This window comes from Scophthalmus maximus, chromosome 4, assembly GCF_022379125.1.
Source record: "Scophthalmus maximus strain ysfricsl-2021 chromosome 4, ASM2237912v1, whole genome shotgun sequence".
In the NCBI taxonomy this organism is placed as follows: domain Eukaryota; kingdom Metazoa; phylum Chordata; class Actinopteri; order Pleuronectiformes; family Scophthalmidae; genus Scophthalmus; species Scophthalmus maximus.
Genome location: NC_061518.1, coordinates 13,759,455 through 13,775,935, shown reverse-complemented (window position 1 = coordinate 13,775,935; position 16,481 = coordinate 13,759,455). Strand labels below are relative to the sequence as shown.

Here is a 16,481-nt window from a genome sequence, read left to right as displayed (position 1 = left end):
GCTGGTGTGAATGATTGGTGCAGTGGGTGGGGGGTTCCGATGGGGAGGATGAAGAAGAAGAAGAAGAAGAAGACAGTATCTGCTCCCTGCAGAGCTGCTGATCAAATGAAAGACAACAAAAATAGTGTGTGTGTGTGTGTGTGTGTGTGTGTGTGTGTGTGTGTGTGGTCCATATCTAAAACTAGTTCATGTATAGGCATGAAAGAGAGACAAGGAGGAAGTGGGGAAGATATTTATAGGAACTCTGACGATAAAGCCTCAACTGAATGAATAAGAATTAGAGAATGTTTAGGATTCGTATGTAGAGCTCTGGTCTCTCGCCGATGAAAGTGTTGGAGGTAAAGTGATAACTAATGGAGAGTTGTTGGGTTTGAGAACGACAATGATGGATATGGGACGAAGTTGAAATTCACTTCTTATCAAGTCACATGTCAATAAACGTATATATTTGCACATCCAGCTGTGGAGAAATGTGACACTCTCAAACATAAAGAGAATTGCACACTGCCTGCTGACAACGGCAAGAGACGCTGATGATGGAAAGTCAAATGTGCTGATCAATGTCATAAAGTAATTAAGTCATATTCCCGAATAATAATCTCTCAAGCATTTACCCCATACTACCTGTGTGTGTGTGTGTGTGTGTGTGTGTGTGTGTGTGTGTGTGTGTGTGTCAATCTAATATTTGATCAATCAACAGCTCACAAACCAGTGAGATGACCCACCTGCCACATTTACTACACCTGACACAGTACGAAGAGAATAGATGTGGAACGCTAAATTAAAGTTTATAGAAAACAGAGGTCAGAGGGTAGGGGGTGTAAGGGTGATGGTAACAGAATATCGAGAAGAAGACGCATCGTAAAAAAACATGCTGCCTCTGATTACTATTTATCCTATTAAAACGTTGCCTTCTGTTCAGATCAATTGAACTTTTTGAACAGGGTGGCACAGTTTATCATTGACTATGGACAGCATAGGACATTTTTCAAATAGAGGAGTGACAAGATTTCAGGAGACAAACAACTACTGCTCAAACGATGTTCAACGTGCCCAGCAGTGCAGAGTAAGTGGTGGACTGGGAGGAGAAGAATGGACTTAGCCTTCCAGCTGCTACAGGAAAGACATTGGTGATTGGCCAGCTGTACAATGGTGGAAAAGTAACAGTGGATAGTAGTTTGAAGACCAAGAGAAAAACTATGGAGGCCTTCCAGCAGAGACTGAAATGAGCACCATTATCATCGTACGTAGTAATAATACATCTTCCCTAAGACTGCACCAACAAAATGTCTACACCTGGTATTCACTACATGCATCCTCCGGAAACATAAAAGACCCGTAAAATTCAGCAGGCATTCACTCCTCTGATTGGTCAGGGGGCTCTCCAATCAGCATGCTGTGGACAACACTGCAGTGACACTGTCGCTGTTTATCTTACCCCACTATAATTACCAGCTACACAGACTTTAAGGAAAGGCATGTTAATGTTCTCTCAGATGATAAGGACATCTCCAAACCTGAACTTTCTTTTTTTCACCACCAAACCTCCAACAAAACCTTATAGCCTTAGTCTCGCAGCTTCTCAGCATGCAGCCAATCAGATATCAGCAGGACTAAATTGCTGAATTAAAAAAATTACCCACATTAATGTCTGCATCACTGGTGTGTTGCTGCTGAAATCACAGCATCTAAAACAACATAATGTCAGACTCAAGGGAGCAACACATACCGAATGTGCATACTGTTGGACCAACAGTATGCACATTCGGTATGTGTTGGTAGGGGTGAATATCTCAGTGTGGACTTATTTGCGTGGAACTGTGCATGAAGATTAAATTAGGCTTTCTGTTTGACTGCCGGAGCCATTTGTCCTGGTGTTAATGCGGTTGAGCAGCAGTCAGTGTGGGAGTGTATGATTTGTGTAAATTAGAGTGACAGGGTGCCTCATCGCGGTAATCAGCCACTTTTATCAGCCGCACAATATGGACTATGGTGGGATCTTCGGAGAGGAAACTGCTGGAGTTGCTGAAAAGAAGCTGTGCTGCAAACAGATAAAGTAGAATGTAATTTTAAGTCTATTTGGGAGATTGTTTAGTGATACCATTTCTGCGGAAACCTGGAACAGATAAACACCTTACAATGAGAATATCTGCATCAATATTTACTGCAGGCCAATTGCTGTTCATGTAGAGAATTACATACAGTAACGGCAGCTCACCACCATCACACTGCAGCCCCCCGCTGAGATAGGATCAGAAAGTACACAATGTGACCCATACATCGCATCATCACATATGGTGTTTCACAGATGAGGCAGGCTCAGCAGCCAAGTCGACCAGATAAAACTGTACTTTTGACTTGGTTGAATGGTTAGGAGGAGAACGGCATGAGAATGGCATCTCCCTGTATGCAGACAAGACAATGTGTTCTCCCTCCTCCATCGGGAACAATTAGGGCACTGGATCTCCAAAGAGTACATTTCTCATTTGTAAAAACAACCACGCGATGAGTAATAATGTCACCCGAGACAAGAGATGCTAATATTTGTCCTCATGATGCAACAGTGAGCCCTGTAGTGAGGCTGCTAGACAATAACCTCATGGATCGACTGAATGGTGGGAATCCTAAAAAGAATTTGAAGTCAGTCAAAAGAAAAGGTAATTCTGCAAACACACAACACACACAACAAAAAAAGAATAGTTTACAATAGTGAAAATGTCACTTTCTTGCAGAATAAGATGAGAAGATCATTATCACTTTCATTTGTGCAGCAGCAGTCAGTCAGCTTAGCGTAGCACAAAGAACGTGGACACAGCTTGCTTGTTTCTATCCAAAGGTTATTAAATCCAACCAGTTTGACATAGAATGTTTTGTTTGTTTAATTCATACAAATATACAAGTGTAAAAAGAAAACGTTGTGGTGTTACGGGTGACGACCGCGAGCAGTGACTTCTTGGAGAGAGTGGTCTCGATCTCCTCACCCAACAGTGTCTACACAGGAAGCACAGCATGAGCAGCACATTGGGAGAGCAACAGCTTCAGCGCGCTGTGTGCACCTACACAGGAGGCATTCAGGCTCAGTAAGTGTAGTCCCCCCCCATGTTTTGGCAGTGCTCAGAGCTCCAATATGCAGTAATTGTGATTATGCAGGTGAAATAGCAGAAAATGTTGTGCTTCAAGATGAGTGAACTGTGAGCTGTTATGCAGACTGCATGGACAGCTAGAATTGAACTATGTTTTGAACGACAATGCAAAAACAATGTGCATCGAACAATGTGAATGGTGGTTCCTCGGAGCCGCACAAACACAATTGATGGAGTGACTGAATTAAAGGCTCATGTCACACGCTGACCTGCACCCACCGCTCTCCATCATCAGCGATTTTAAGTAGGAAACGTCAATCTGTGCGGACGAAAAAATGGATCACACACAATGGCGGGGAAAGATGTTTGAGGCCAAGAGCTCAGCTCTGCGATGAATCATGGTGTGTTGACGGGCCGCCATAAACAAATGCACTCCCACATGCGCATATAAAAGTGCAGTGTACATACTAGAGCAAACAAACGTGTGTGTGTGTGTGTGTGTGTGTGTGTGTGTGTGTGTACATATTGAATGCCAACAACCGTGGCCTGATTTGTGCTCTCCGCCCCTACCTCTGTCCAAGTAATCCCATTTATTGAGTCAATTCAATTCAGTGGGTGAACTGAGGTCTATTGATGTGCCTTCAAGGAAAGAGCGAGAGACAACGAGGCAGACAGGGACAGGGAGAGAGAGAGAGAGAGGCCAATGCAAAGTGAACAACACTGACTAACAAAGTGAATATATCAGCCTTTGATTATGTATGTGAGAGGTAACCTTCAGTGAAATCAGACCCAAGTACTGAAACAATCTAGTCAAATTACACTAAATCCAAAGCAGGCCATATGGGACCTAATCTACTGTAGCTGTCAAACTGTTGGAAAACATGTGTGACCCAACAAACACGCAGCAGCCTCTCACACAAACTGTTCTGGCAGCTGCGCAGTTAAAGCTTTGGCTCAATTAGGTTTTTATTTTGGACAGAAAATGACACAATGAGCTAGAAGTGCAAGCTGTTGGCTCTGAATGGAGGTCAGGCAGATTTTAGCCTCAGCTGATTAATATTTTAGACCTATTTTTTAACACTCCCGACCTTACAGAGAAATATGTGAAATAGTTTAATCTGACTAGTTATCTGTCTACCAAGATGTGCATTGCAGTGTGTACTTTTTATAGAAATTATTATGAAATAGTACTAGCAAATATAGTAGATATAATACATAGAGATCATTCATTTTCCTAATTCTTAATTTACTAGTTATAGTCATCTAGTATCAACTGAAACAACCTTTTGAAATCTTTTCAGGTTGGATCGTTCCCATTCAGTGACACTGCCTCAGCTGTGTTTTTTGAAGCAGTTGGCAGTTTGTCCAATCAGATCCCCGTCCAGTGCACCATATGTTAATCATACTGCACAGCCATGCAAAATCAAATGAATAATATCCAAAGATAAGTTATGAACGAAGGTGGACAGGATTTTGGACTGTTCTAATGATTAGATAGAGCGAACACTATAGATCCTCACATTACACCTCTTGAATTTTGGTGTTTTAAAGGTTATGGTTACGTGTATTGATGTTTTTAATCCCTGAAGACATTGGTACACAATCATGTCAAACACCTTTTTTATGTGATTAAAGACATCTTAACAGCTGATTTGTGAAGACATTAAACAGATATTTACTCAGTGTAAAGATGTTGTGAGTGACAGACCCGCATTTTCTGCTGGCTCCTCAATGTGCAGATGACTGACAGCAGAGCTGGAACACCTTAGAAGAGAGTTAAACTGATTAACATTTTAAGTGGACAAGCCCAAAAAAACCCATTGTGTCTTGGCAATAAATCTGGGACTGTCCAACTTGATTTACATACTCAATCCATAAAAGAACCCATTTGAACAGGAACTAAACTGCAATATTTCCAAGAATCGACAAAGATTGACACTCCAATTCTGGCCGAGTGTCAGAGGTTAATTGGTTGTTGTTGTTTATGAATGGAGAACGGATGCCACACAGAAAGATTTGTGAGCCCATATCCCTCTTGTCTCCTTCGCCGAGTTTTTAATTTCCCCCTACAGACTCCTAAGTTGTATCCTCAACCTCGCTTTAGCACTGGACCCATTGCTTTCGCAGAGTTGAATTGGTTAATTCCTTCCTCTCATGGATTTTCCAATTGCGCATTTTCTTTTAGTTAAGTCTCAAGGATTAATGTATGAATACAGTACAGCGCATATTTATCACTTGGAACATTATCTGCAGCAGTCACAGAATGGTTTTATCTCACAGTGACTTATTTGAAGTCAGCCAATCATGGTTTGGTTGGATCTTCACAGTTCAATTTTATTTTCTTTATCTATGTCTTGTTAGTCATTCCCATTTTCAAATATCCACTAATGCTGCAGAAAATAGCAAAGCATTTTTCACCATCACTAATTGTTCAGCAGAACTCAGAAGGCTTTTTTTAAAGACTTCAGCCATGACAGTAACTACACAAGCTGTTCTCCAGGGCACAAATTCAAATCATAATGATATTTGTTCATATCCCCCTTAATGCTGCAAAAGTACTGCTTGTGTCTATCACACCAGACGCGATGTGGCTTGTATCTCTTTTTTCTATTTCAGAGATTGATCTCTCTCCACTGTGTTTTTAGATGATCCATAATTCATCCATACGTCCATAAGCAGGACAAAGGGGGCTCGTTGTCAGACAACATCTGCATGAGGGGAGAGTGTTTCTCGTTTGTGCCGCTGCAGCGCCACCGCGACAGAGAGCAGATGTTTACTGTGATTGCTTAGTGGTGTTTTTTTCTACTCTGTTCCTGATGTAGTTGGAGTTGAAACATGGCCTTCTCAACATTTATCCTGTATAAAGACTCACACTCTCTCTTCCAAAGTCAACCATTAAAAGCTCGCTTTCATTACCTTTTCGTATTTATTGTCTATTGTCTATGTCTGCTGTGTTATTGTAATGCTTTATGTGCGTTTACTGCATCGATATATTCTGATATTAAATAACTGATTTGTGGCACAAAGTCTTGAATAAGAGTTTACAGCCCTGCTGGCAGCTTTGTGATTCATTTAGTTCAAAACACAGCAGCGCTTTGATATAAAAAAAATAACATCAGTAAAATAACAAGCCCACATTGACAGCTAAGTTTACTTGCTTAGTTTGAATAAAAATAAATTTGGCCAAATATAATGAAGTGAAATTTGTGAAGTTTAATAGAGTTGAAGTTTACAGAAAAAAGCTGGAAAAAATACTTTGATATCATCTGAAAAGCATTGCTTTGAAAATTGAAGTGCATTTTCTGAAGAAGCTTAGAGCTGAATCCTGTTGCTGAAGCAGCTGGAATGCAAATGATGTACTGCCAAAGCTGGAAGTAGAAATAAAATGCCTTGGTTTTTTTTTAAATACCAGACAGATTCAACTGCATCCTGAAACAGCTGAAAACCTCCTAAAGTCTAAAAGCAAGAAGTCAGTCAGGCCCGAAGGAGCAGGAGGAGGAGTCCCTCCCAGTTTTAAAGCCCTGGGGTTCGTCCTGGAGCCTGAAGTCTCGGAGGAGAAACTCCCTGGCAAAAAAAAGAGGCGGAATCTTTCAGCAAAAACCGCATCCCGGTGGCCAAGAGAATGGTGATGGTGAAGGGACGGCTTACAGGAGATAAAAATAAGTACCTATGTTGTTGTGTTTATATCACCATTACACTGTGCAATCATTTTGAACATCATAATGACAACTTTAAGACAAAAAAATTTCAATACCCCCTTTAATAAAGCCTGTTTGTACAAGTTTAATAGTGTTTTATGTTAGGCCTAAATATTTCTAAGTGTACCCACCTAAATGTGAGCCTACAGGCAGCTCCAGAGGTCAAGTATCCCCAAACTCACTCAGGAAGAGTCCTCACTTTGACTTTCTCTCCTCCTTTCTCGGTCGTACTGCAGAGATGATGCAGCATCTGGTGGACCATCTGCTTTGGCAGTGTCAGTGTCATCAACCGGCCAGCTAACATGAAGAGAAATATATCAACTGAAGTTATTGAAGGTAGATTAAAAAGACAGGTGTGACAGTTTCTAGTATATCAAGTATATCCCTGACACTGGATTGAGAAGACAATGTGAACAGAATAACACTAGTTGACCGGTCAGTTTGTTATGCTGAGGATGTTTTGAGGAATGTTGTGCGTTCTTTATTGCATCCTATACGTAATATTCCATAGATTAGTGATTACATTCACAAAGTGAGTCTTACAGGTAAAATAGCTTCTCCAAATGAGAGATGAATGACTGACTGAGACCATTTCCTCTGGTGAATACGTCCCGCCCTGCAGGGAGCACCACCTTCTCCACAAGTTCTTCCCCGCTGCAAGGTGTTGTTGCATAATGAACTTTACTTCACCTGATCCGTCAACATCCCTTTTGTCTGTAGAGAGCAGAGCAAGTGTCGAGTCTCCACCAACAGTGATGTGAAAACAAAAACAGAGAGAATCAAGGGTCAACATAACACTTATCAGCTAAAAACCTGCTGTTGTTGAGCTCCACTGCATTAAGTCTCATTTATACTGACAGTATGACAATGTGTTGTTTGTCCTTGAATTCACTGCTTGTCTAAAGGTATGTTATCGTCAAATATGCATCTGATGTTTTTAATATCGACAGATTTACCAGAGCAGCTTGAATATGGTCTCTAATATTATGTTTCACTGTGTCAATGGATACAGACTGACCTCCTGACATTTCATTGCCACATGTACTTATGTACAGTATATAAAGAGAATAAAATACAACATAGTTTTATTGTATTTTTTTCTTTGAATGAAAAAAAACAGCTAGCCGGAATAAAACTGTTCCAACATTAGTGTTATCAACAATAAATAAGCACTTTTGTAGGTCAACAACCTTTCCAGGAAACAGAATAATTTGACTAAATTAAATCTGAGTTCACAAGTTCACAGACCAATATCACCTTCACCCACACAGATTGCACTCTAGTCAGAATCATCTCTGTGTGTGTGAATGTGTGTGTATATTGGAAAGGCCAGTGTGGTGACAGAAGAATATTGCACTGAGGAAGGATTACGTTCCTACTACACAATACATGCACTCACTTGAGTCAATCACACACACACACACACACACACACACACACACACACACACACACACACACACACACACACACACACACACACACACACACACACACACACACACACACACACACACACACACACACACACACACACACACACACACACACACACACACACACACAGTGTATTATAGTTGTGCACGATATTCATTTGCTTCTGCTTCTTTTTGTACATGTAAAGACTTTAGGCTGAAATCTCCTAAACAGACAAACAGGGAGACAGATTACAGGAATATGACTTGCTGATTTGCTTTCTGATCCATTTTTCAACTGTGTTTTTGTACAATTTGACCCGATATACTAATCTATATCAGCTCTTGCCCAAAGGTAGAGAACAAAAAAATTAAAGAAAATCTGCCAATTAACAGATTGGAGATGTATGCCTCTTTTGACATATTAAGAAGACACCTGTATTGTTTTTTACTTAAAACCAACAGATGTTACCTATAAAAAGTTGAAATTATGCTATATGCTGTTGTTTAAAGTAATAAAGTGCTCCTTGTCGGAGAATTCTCAATAAAAACTATTTGCATGAGCATTATCTCTTTTCTTTTTTTTTATTAAAAATTAGATTTGTATTTCACAAACCTGATTTCTGCTGTGACAATGTTATACTGGACTGCATCATAACTTATTTAAAGTATTGTAGATTCGTATTAGCGGTTATTTTTGTAAAAGTGAAGGTACTGCAGACAGGTTCATTTCCACCTTAGCCTCATCCATCATCTGGTGGGTTTTTCATAGGCAGGTGCTGGAGGTGAGAGCATGATGCAGGACACTGTGTGTGGATGGATGCCTCCAAAATAATCCAGTTTCTACCCCTTGTTCACAGATGCAGAGGGATCCTGGGTCATCGAAATGAAAGTATCAGCTCTGACTGCAGGCACAGCACCAATTACAAATCGACCTAACATATCCACCAATGAGATATAACTGTAGTGAAAGTGTGGCTGAGCAAAACAAATAGTGGTAAGACAGCAATATCACAGTTGTTATCTGACATCAGATACACAGGAAATATAGTATTTGTCGTGTCACAATCTTTTGGGCTCTGAGTGTTGTTGGTCTCAGTTCCACAACACAGGCTCCACATTTGTCACTACAGTATCAGTTGAAATGAAAAGAACTCAAACACAAAATTGGTTCAAACCTGTTAGGACCCTATAATATAATGGAGATGACTTTTATTATGTACCTGAATTCTCAACTTGTATTGTATTTCCATAAATAAATGTACATATAAAATCTTCACACCAAATCAGTAAAATCTTAAGAACCGGCGGACGATGAGCAAGAAGATTAGATATGAAGAGAATCAGATGGCAACGAAAAGCATCTTAGGGGCTATTCATACTCGCATTGTTTACGTTACTGCAGTGTTTCCAATCGATTAGGGTGGCCATTGAGAGTCCGACATTGTTGTTAGGAGTGTAATGTCTAATCAGTGGATCACTTTTTTTAATATCAGCTCACAAAACTATTCAGTGACTAAATGCAGTTGCACAGTCTGCTGCTACATCAAAAATAAAACAGATTGTAACATAATGGAGTCTGTTCTGAAACAGTAGAGTCACAGCTCAATATCCTGCGCTATGATTGCATGAGCAGATGCAGCTTCTGTTGAATGATTTCAGAGTTCATGGTCCAAAGGAACTCAGTCAGTCCTCCAGTGAGCAGTTCCTCCATGGGAACAAACTGCAGCACCTGTCTGTCCCAGCCCGAAGACTCACTTTTACCTTCCACTTCTTTCAACAGCTGACTCATGCAGTTATGGACGTCGGTGAGAACGGGCAGTATTCGAGCAGCAGCTTCAGCACGGAAGCCAACACACACGAGCACTGTCCCAACGACCCCAGAGGGCGGCGGATACCTGAACGTGACTGAGCGAAAGCACACATGCAGACAGAGCACAACAGCTGCTGTGACACGGGTGAGGGCAGAAAACAGGGGCAGCAGCAGGGCATCCCCAGAGTTCAGCGTCTGCAGGGAGAACACAACACAACCCAAGAGCTGCTGCTGGTACAGCGGCTCCCCGTCATGCAGCGTGTCGCAGCCTCTTTGAGGAAACGAAGGCTCTGCAGAAAATATTAAGACTAAATCCTCAATCTGGCTCTCGCATGCACCCCAAACTGCGCGGCTGCCAAACACCATGCACTGTCTCCTCTTTCTGTTCCCATCACTGTCGCCTTTAAAGTCACAGACACCTGCGACACTGGACAAGATGGAGGCTGTGCACACCACATGGCAAGAGTCACAGCAAGGTGCACGAGTCCAGTCTTTTCCTGTGTCCATCAGGGCTTCATTCAGGTGGTTTAACAGTCCTCCCTCGCAGAACGGAGAGTTCCTGAGTGCGGGCAGTGCAGCCCCGACAATAACGTACCATGAGTCCACGTGATACTCGGACAGGGGGCCTTCCAGCACGCAGCCTGTCCCACCGGCCTCAGTGCGATGTCTTTGTATCCAGGTGGCATGGAAACCCCTCTCAATGCGCTCCCTCCAGGTCAGGGTCTGCAGCTCCCTCCGCTCATTAAAGGAACCTGTTTGCTTCCTCTGTCCCAGAGGCCGGCCCCCTGAGACGCTGCAACAGGCAGGACTCACCGTGTTACGGGAGACCCAACGGCCCCGTGGAAGGAAGCTCACCTGCACACAGAGAGCAACTTTGACTATCATCTTAAGAAATCCAATGTTGGATTCATTTGTATTTAAGCACAAAAAAATAGAAAACCAGAACATTTAATGCCTTCAAATGTTTTAATAACAAAATAAAAGATGTGTATTTTGGAGAGATTAACAGATTGACTGGTCAGTTATTCGATAAATGAAGATAAATGCTAATCACAAATCGTCATAATCATGTTACCAATTAAGTCATCTAGCAGCAAAAATAAACACTGGTAGTTACATCTTCTTAAATATAGCTTTTCTCTCTTTTAGATAATTATGAACCAAATTCCTTTCAGTTTTTTGATTGTTAGTCAAACTAACTTGCACATAAAACACACTGATTTATTTACACTTATGATACACTTATATTATTTGCGTGGCCTGCGTCGACATCATCACTCACCACCACATAGTGATTTTCTATTTTTCTTCTGTCTTATTTCAGATGCGTAAAATCTTACTTCATTGTAGAGCTGTGTGCACAGTACAGTGATTCACTCTCCCCTCCTTTCTCCCTCTCTCAGCTAATTGTTCAATTATGTATACGGTAAATGATAAGTATAAATTATGTTGTAACAGCTAGTAAAAGGACCTTTAGGTGAATTATGCTTGTCAGCTACTTGTTTCAAAGTTCAGGATTTAAAAGACATCCTACCTGGAATCGCTGCAGGTATTCGTGAGCCGTACAGTCCCTGATGTGGTCGAGCCGCTGCCTCTGCTCTGTGCTCATGCCTTCAAACAGCCGCAGGTTTTCTGTGATCGTCTCCACCTGCAGCGTGTGGAAGTAAGAGCACACTTCATCGTGCTGCTTCAGGAACGACTCTGGGACTAGTTTATTTGGGAAAAGTGCCTCCCGGTCGGCCAGATGTGGACCATAGTTCCGAATGAGTTTTGAGAGCAGAGGCCTCACCGCCTCCTTGCCGTCGTAGTTCAGACACACGACGTAAACCTCAGAGTTGCCGGCCTTGCTGGTGGCGGGTTTGAAGACATTGACAGAGTGGAAACAGCAGTTCAGCAGGTATAGCAAACAGACGGAGGAGTGTTCGTACAATGTGAACATTTTCAGCACAAAGGAGCCACTGGGGCTCAGCAGGAGCAGTGCAGCCGTGACCTCACAGTAATGCAGTGACGCCACCAGCGCCTCCTGCTCGTCCGGGTTCTCCTGGCAGTCGAAACTACCATCCGCTGTCACCAAGTCCACTCTACGCATGTTAGAGACGAACGCCTTCAGCTCCAGCAAGTGTTTCTGGATCATGATGTTGCCTGTATTATCTGAACCAAAGAACCACCAGGGCAGCGTGTTAGCGATTAGCCGATCATCCGCGATGGTCGTGCTCCCCCCGTTAGCCTCGTGGTACGGGTTGAGAGTGTTGGCTGCCCAACTCCAGTCACAGTAGCGCGTGGACTCGCTGGTTTTGATGTAGTGGTTCAGAGCAGCTATGAAAGCCCCTGGGGCTTCACAGAGGTGGACTGTGTTCAGCTCTCCACTCTGAAGAGCCTCGTCTGGAAGCAGATTAAAGGTTCCCAGGATCTCATAGAACTTGCACCAGGCCTGAGTGCAGATCTCCGCATTGACAGCAGAACGCACGACAGCTATCACCTTCCCAGCTCGATTGGTGGAGTTGGTGTGCTGATGCCAGACCTGGACGTTCATGTCACTGAGCTGGTTCTTCACATCATTCAGGGACACCTTCAGGGCCTGCAGCCGACAGCGCTCCTCCACTGTGTGTCTAAGAGCAGTGTTTGGATCGGGGATACGCCACTCCCCATTGGACGGTTTCACATAGGTCCTAACTTTACTAAAAAGACCTTGAATCTCAGTCTGTGTTTCGGGGTCAGACGCCACCACGTCGTTGAATTGCTGCATCTTGACTTTTCTCCTGGTCCCATTTCCTGAGCTCATCCTCCAAACCTGCTGTAGACCAACAACAGCAGTCAGACGGAGACTAAATTTAAAAAAACAAAACAATTCTGTTTTTGATGTAATCCACCAAGACTGTTCGGTGTTTATGTGACCTGCTTACAGTGAATTTCTGCAGACAGCACATTTCACAGTGAATTTTACCAAGACTCAGCTCTGCAACCCATTTTTTCACTACATGCATGAGTGGTGTTGGATAACTAATGTCGACTCATTGTGATGTGGTGCCCTCAGGTAACAGGGCAGACTGTAAATACTGGTGATAACCTCACCAGGCCGGAGCTTCAACCGCTCAGTATAACAAGAGGTTTTTCTACATCACCGCTAAAACAGTCACTTTTGATTAGAATAACAAAATGTTAACGAAATTGGCTCAACACTCACATATTTTATCAACACTTTCATATGATCACTACATGAGGTTTCAAGTTATATAATATAATTTGTTGCTGCACAGTGAAAACCACGTAACTCCAAACAAAACAGCCCAGTTTTCATCTTTGTGAAAAAGCATTTTTGTGATAACCCACCTTATTTTATATATCTTGACTTCAACTCAAAAGGGAAAATTCAAAATCAATATATTTGGAGATATGTGATTTCAAAGGACCATCATAATATGTTTGATTACATCAGTGAGGCAGACACAGGAACATGATTCAAAAACAATATTCAATGTAAGCCATTTCACTAAGCCCCATTAAACGTCATCATGGTGCACATGAAATAATTTTGAACAATTCATAACAATTATTGAGTGATTTTCCTAATTCCTGGCATCAAGATAATTTACAGTCAGAATCATATTAACCCCAGAGTTAATTCTCTGCTCGTGTGCACATGATTTATATGACAACACTGAGCACGAGAACGGATTTCGTGGTTATTTCTTGATTAGTCGAGAGTGGCTCAGTGATGAATGACAATACACGGCATAAAGCAAATGACAGCGCATTCATCAACTATTCATCATAAATCACTCTGATAAGCCCTGCTGCTGTCGCGTATTAAAGTAATCTGCTCTGTGCCGTGTTTGTGAATGGTTCAACTGTTGTTAACACGTAACTGGCAGGAAAAACATCTGGATGTTACCGTTTTATCCCTAGATAGGATAAAGAGAGATGATTAAATATAGTTAGAGAGTAGATCAGTCTCACGTTGAGTGATAATCAATTAGATCTGCATGAATCATCTCAGATGTGCTGTAAGATTATATGGAACCAGTGAGAGCCGGGCTGTAGCTTAACAATTAACACCTATGAGTATAAATAACCTGCACTACTAAAGTAAAAATCATCACATGAACCACAACTTGCTTGTCAGTCATGGGTGAATTGAATCATATCTATAATATTAATAGTGGTAAACAATTAATTGATTCATTAAATGATTAAAGATTAATTAACACAATAGTTAATCATTTAGTAAACAGTCCAAACACCAAACCTAAACATTTGCAGCTTCTCTCTATCCAATATTATAAACACAATCCCTTTGTTTTCTTTTCTGTTGTATTGTTTCATGACACCTCGATGTCCAGACATTTGCAGTGGGGGTCATCCCTAGTTCCTGCAATTCTATTGACAAAGCATTTAATAATGAATTCCACACATCAGTTGATGGTGAAACGAGTCATTAGTTCGCTGCCTGGATTAAAATCTAAACATTTCTTGATGACATTTGTCATTATCTGGAAGGAGAGTAAGGGGAAATAGTACTGAATTGTTTCCAGTCTTTATCGCAGATTCAGACAATTTTGGCAAAAACATAGAACAAATTAAATAACCAAAATAAACAATGGGATGGTTGAAAGGAGAAGTTCAGGCAACGTTAAGAACAGGGGCAGGAGTATTTCTACACGGTAAGTACCGTTTAATGCTCACAATATCTAAAACAGAACTACTGTCAGAGGAAAATAATAAATAGAGTATGAATACAACTATGTAAAGACAAACAGCCTTAATGTGGCTGCGTCCTCTGGACGGTGATGACAGTGAAAGACTCTCGTGTAATAGTCGCTGTTTGTGGACAAAACGGAACTTTTGTAACTTGCAGTTCAAACCGCTGCAGCGGAATGTAACAACACTTCCGTCAGCGCGGTGCTGAGCTTGTCTCCTGGAAGCCGCAGTGGCCCAATTTACCGAATCGTCTAGTCCATTAAAATGATTCCAGGTTAACGTCGCTGTCCCGGTGCACAGTCTGTGGAGCTACCTGAGGAGACCTGAGACGCAAACCCCCCAAAAGAACCAGTGGACAGGAACTCACCGGGCTACAGAGATGCAGCTGCGACCAGGAAACCGAAGCAAGATTCACGTGACTCCTAGCAACACTGCGCACGCGTAAATAGAGTGGGCGGAGTCTCTTTTAAAGGTGTATTTCGTATAAACTAGAGCATTTCAGAGATTGATCATATTGTATATTATCAGCACATCTGAATCAAATCTAAATGCACATTTAAGCATGTTAGTGGATTATGATTTATGATTATTTATGATTGATTAATTTAAGAAAACGGATTGACCAACTACATAGAGTAACTAAATAGGCATGTCGGTCGGCTTTATTGTAAATCGATACAATTTATTGACTACTAATTACCAAAAATCGCAGTTCTGTTGCTCTGAATAATGGATTCGAATTGCGCGCCAAGAACTTCCAGGAGCTATCTGAAGTTCAAATGTGTCACGTTGATTTTGGACTTTCGTTGTCACGACTCTCATTCAACGGCGCTGGTATAAACCAAAAAAATAAAATACGTAACAATTGAGATTGATGTGCAGTGAGACAGGACGAAAAAGGCTTCACGTGGCTTATTCATGTCCTCTAACTAAATAATGCAGGTGAGCTTGAAGGTTAATTTGAGATACAAATCTTTGATTTATCATTTTACATTTCGGTCATATTATTAGTCATTGTTATTCATAATAATTTTCAATTCATGTAGCACTTTCAATCCCATATGTAAAGCAACATTATCATTGACAGAGGCAGTTGCAAAAAGTTTAGTCTTCCCATTTTGGAAGTGAGAGCAGTTACACAAACAGCTCTCCAGTGACCAAAAGCCACACCAATGGTAATCCTTGTATGTTCTCGCCATTGATCGCTGTCGATCACGTTCTTTTTAGACCCAAATCCTTCCTCTGAAGTTTCTTTTTCAACTGTAGCATCACAAACTTTTTTGGGACGATTCCTAGGTTTTCGAGTCTCATGCTGTTTCATCCTCTACTATGCTACTGAATTTGTTTGTGTGTCTCTTTCCAGTCAGATTATCTGCAGTGACCTGTGCCATCATCTTGTGTAGTCATTAGAGCTAGCTGATGAAAACCGACTTTTGTGGTTTAATGTTCGAATGGGCTTTATCAGGCTGTTTTTATCTCTGCATTTTCTTATCTACTTCCCGAATGCTGCCAATGTAAAGGTAATGCAGGCTTTAACGAGAAATATCTGACTATAAAAACAGGACACTCACAGAAGGAGTGTCTTTCATAATTAATGAACCTTTGGGATTTCCAGGTGCACTTAGGATTTTCATAAATGGTGGATGTAAACATTTTGTTGTCAAATTAACTGCGATAACAGTGACACATCTTACAACATTAATGTGTGCATTAAAATTCCCCATATAGCAGTATGTCATAACTGGGTCACGAAGAAGTGGGGGGAGAAGGAACTG

At 41.5% G+C, this 16,481-nt stretch overlaps 1 protein-coding gene across 2 annotated transcripts; it reads right to left on the bottom strand.

The window, feature by feature from the left end:
• Positions 1-9,362: 9,362 nt before the first annotated feature.
• Positions 9,363-15,122, bottom strand: cmtr2 (cap methyltransferase 2). 2 transcript variants are annotated; one of them, XM_035628762.1, is made up of 3 exons: positions 15,074-15,122; positions 11,543-12,802; positions 9,363-10,863 (listed from the first exon to the last, which is right to left on the bottom strand). In XM_035628762.1, exons 2-3 carry the CDS (start codon positions 12,788-12,790, stop codon positions 9,814-9,816), a joined length of 2,298 nt encoding a protein of 765 aa, XP_035484655.1. In that variant the 5' UTR covers positions 12,791-12,802; positions 15,074-15,122; the 3' UTR covers positions 9,363-9,813. The 2 variants fall into 2 exon arrangements, with proteins under 2 accessions (XP_035484655.1, XP_035484656.1); XM_035628763.1 differs by having other exon boundaries at positions 11,543-12,799; positions 15,074-15,116.
• Between the last annotated feature and the right edge of the window lie 1,359 nt (positions 15,123-16,481).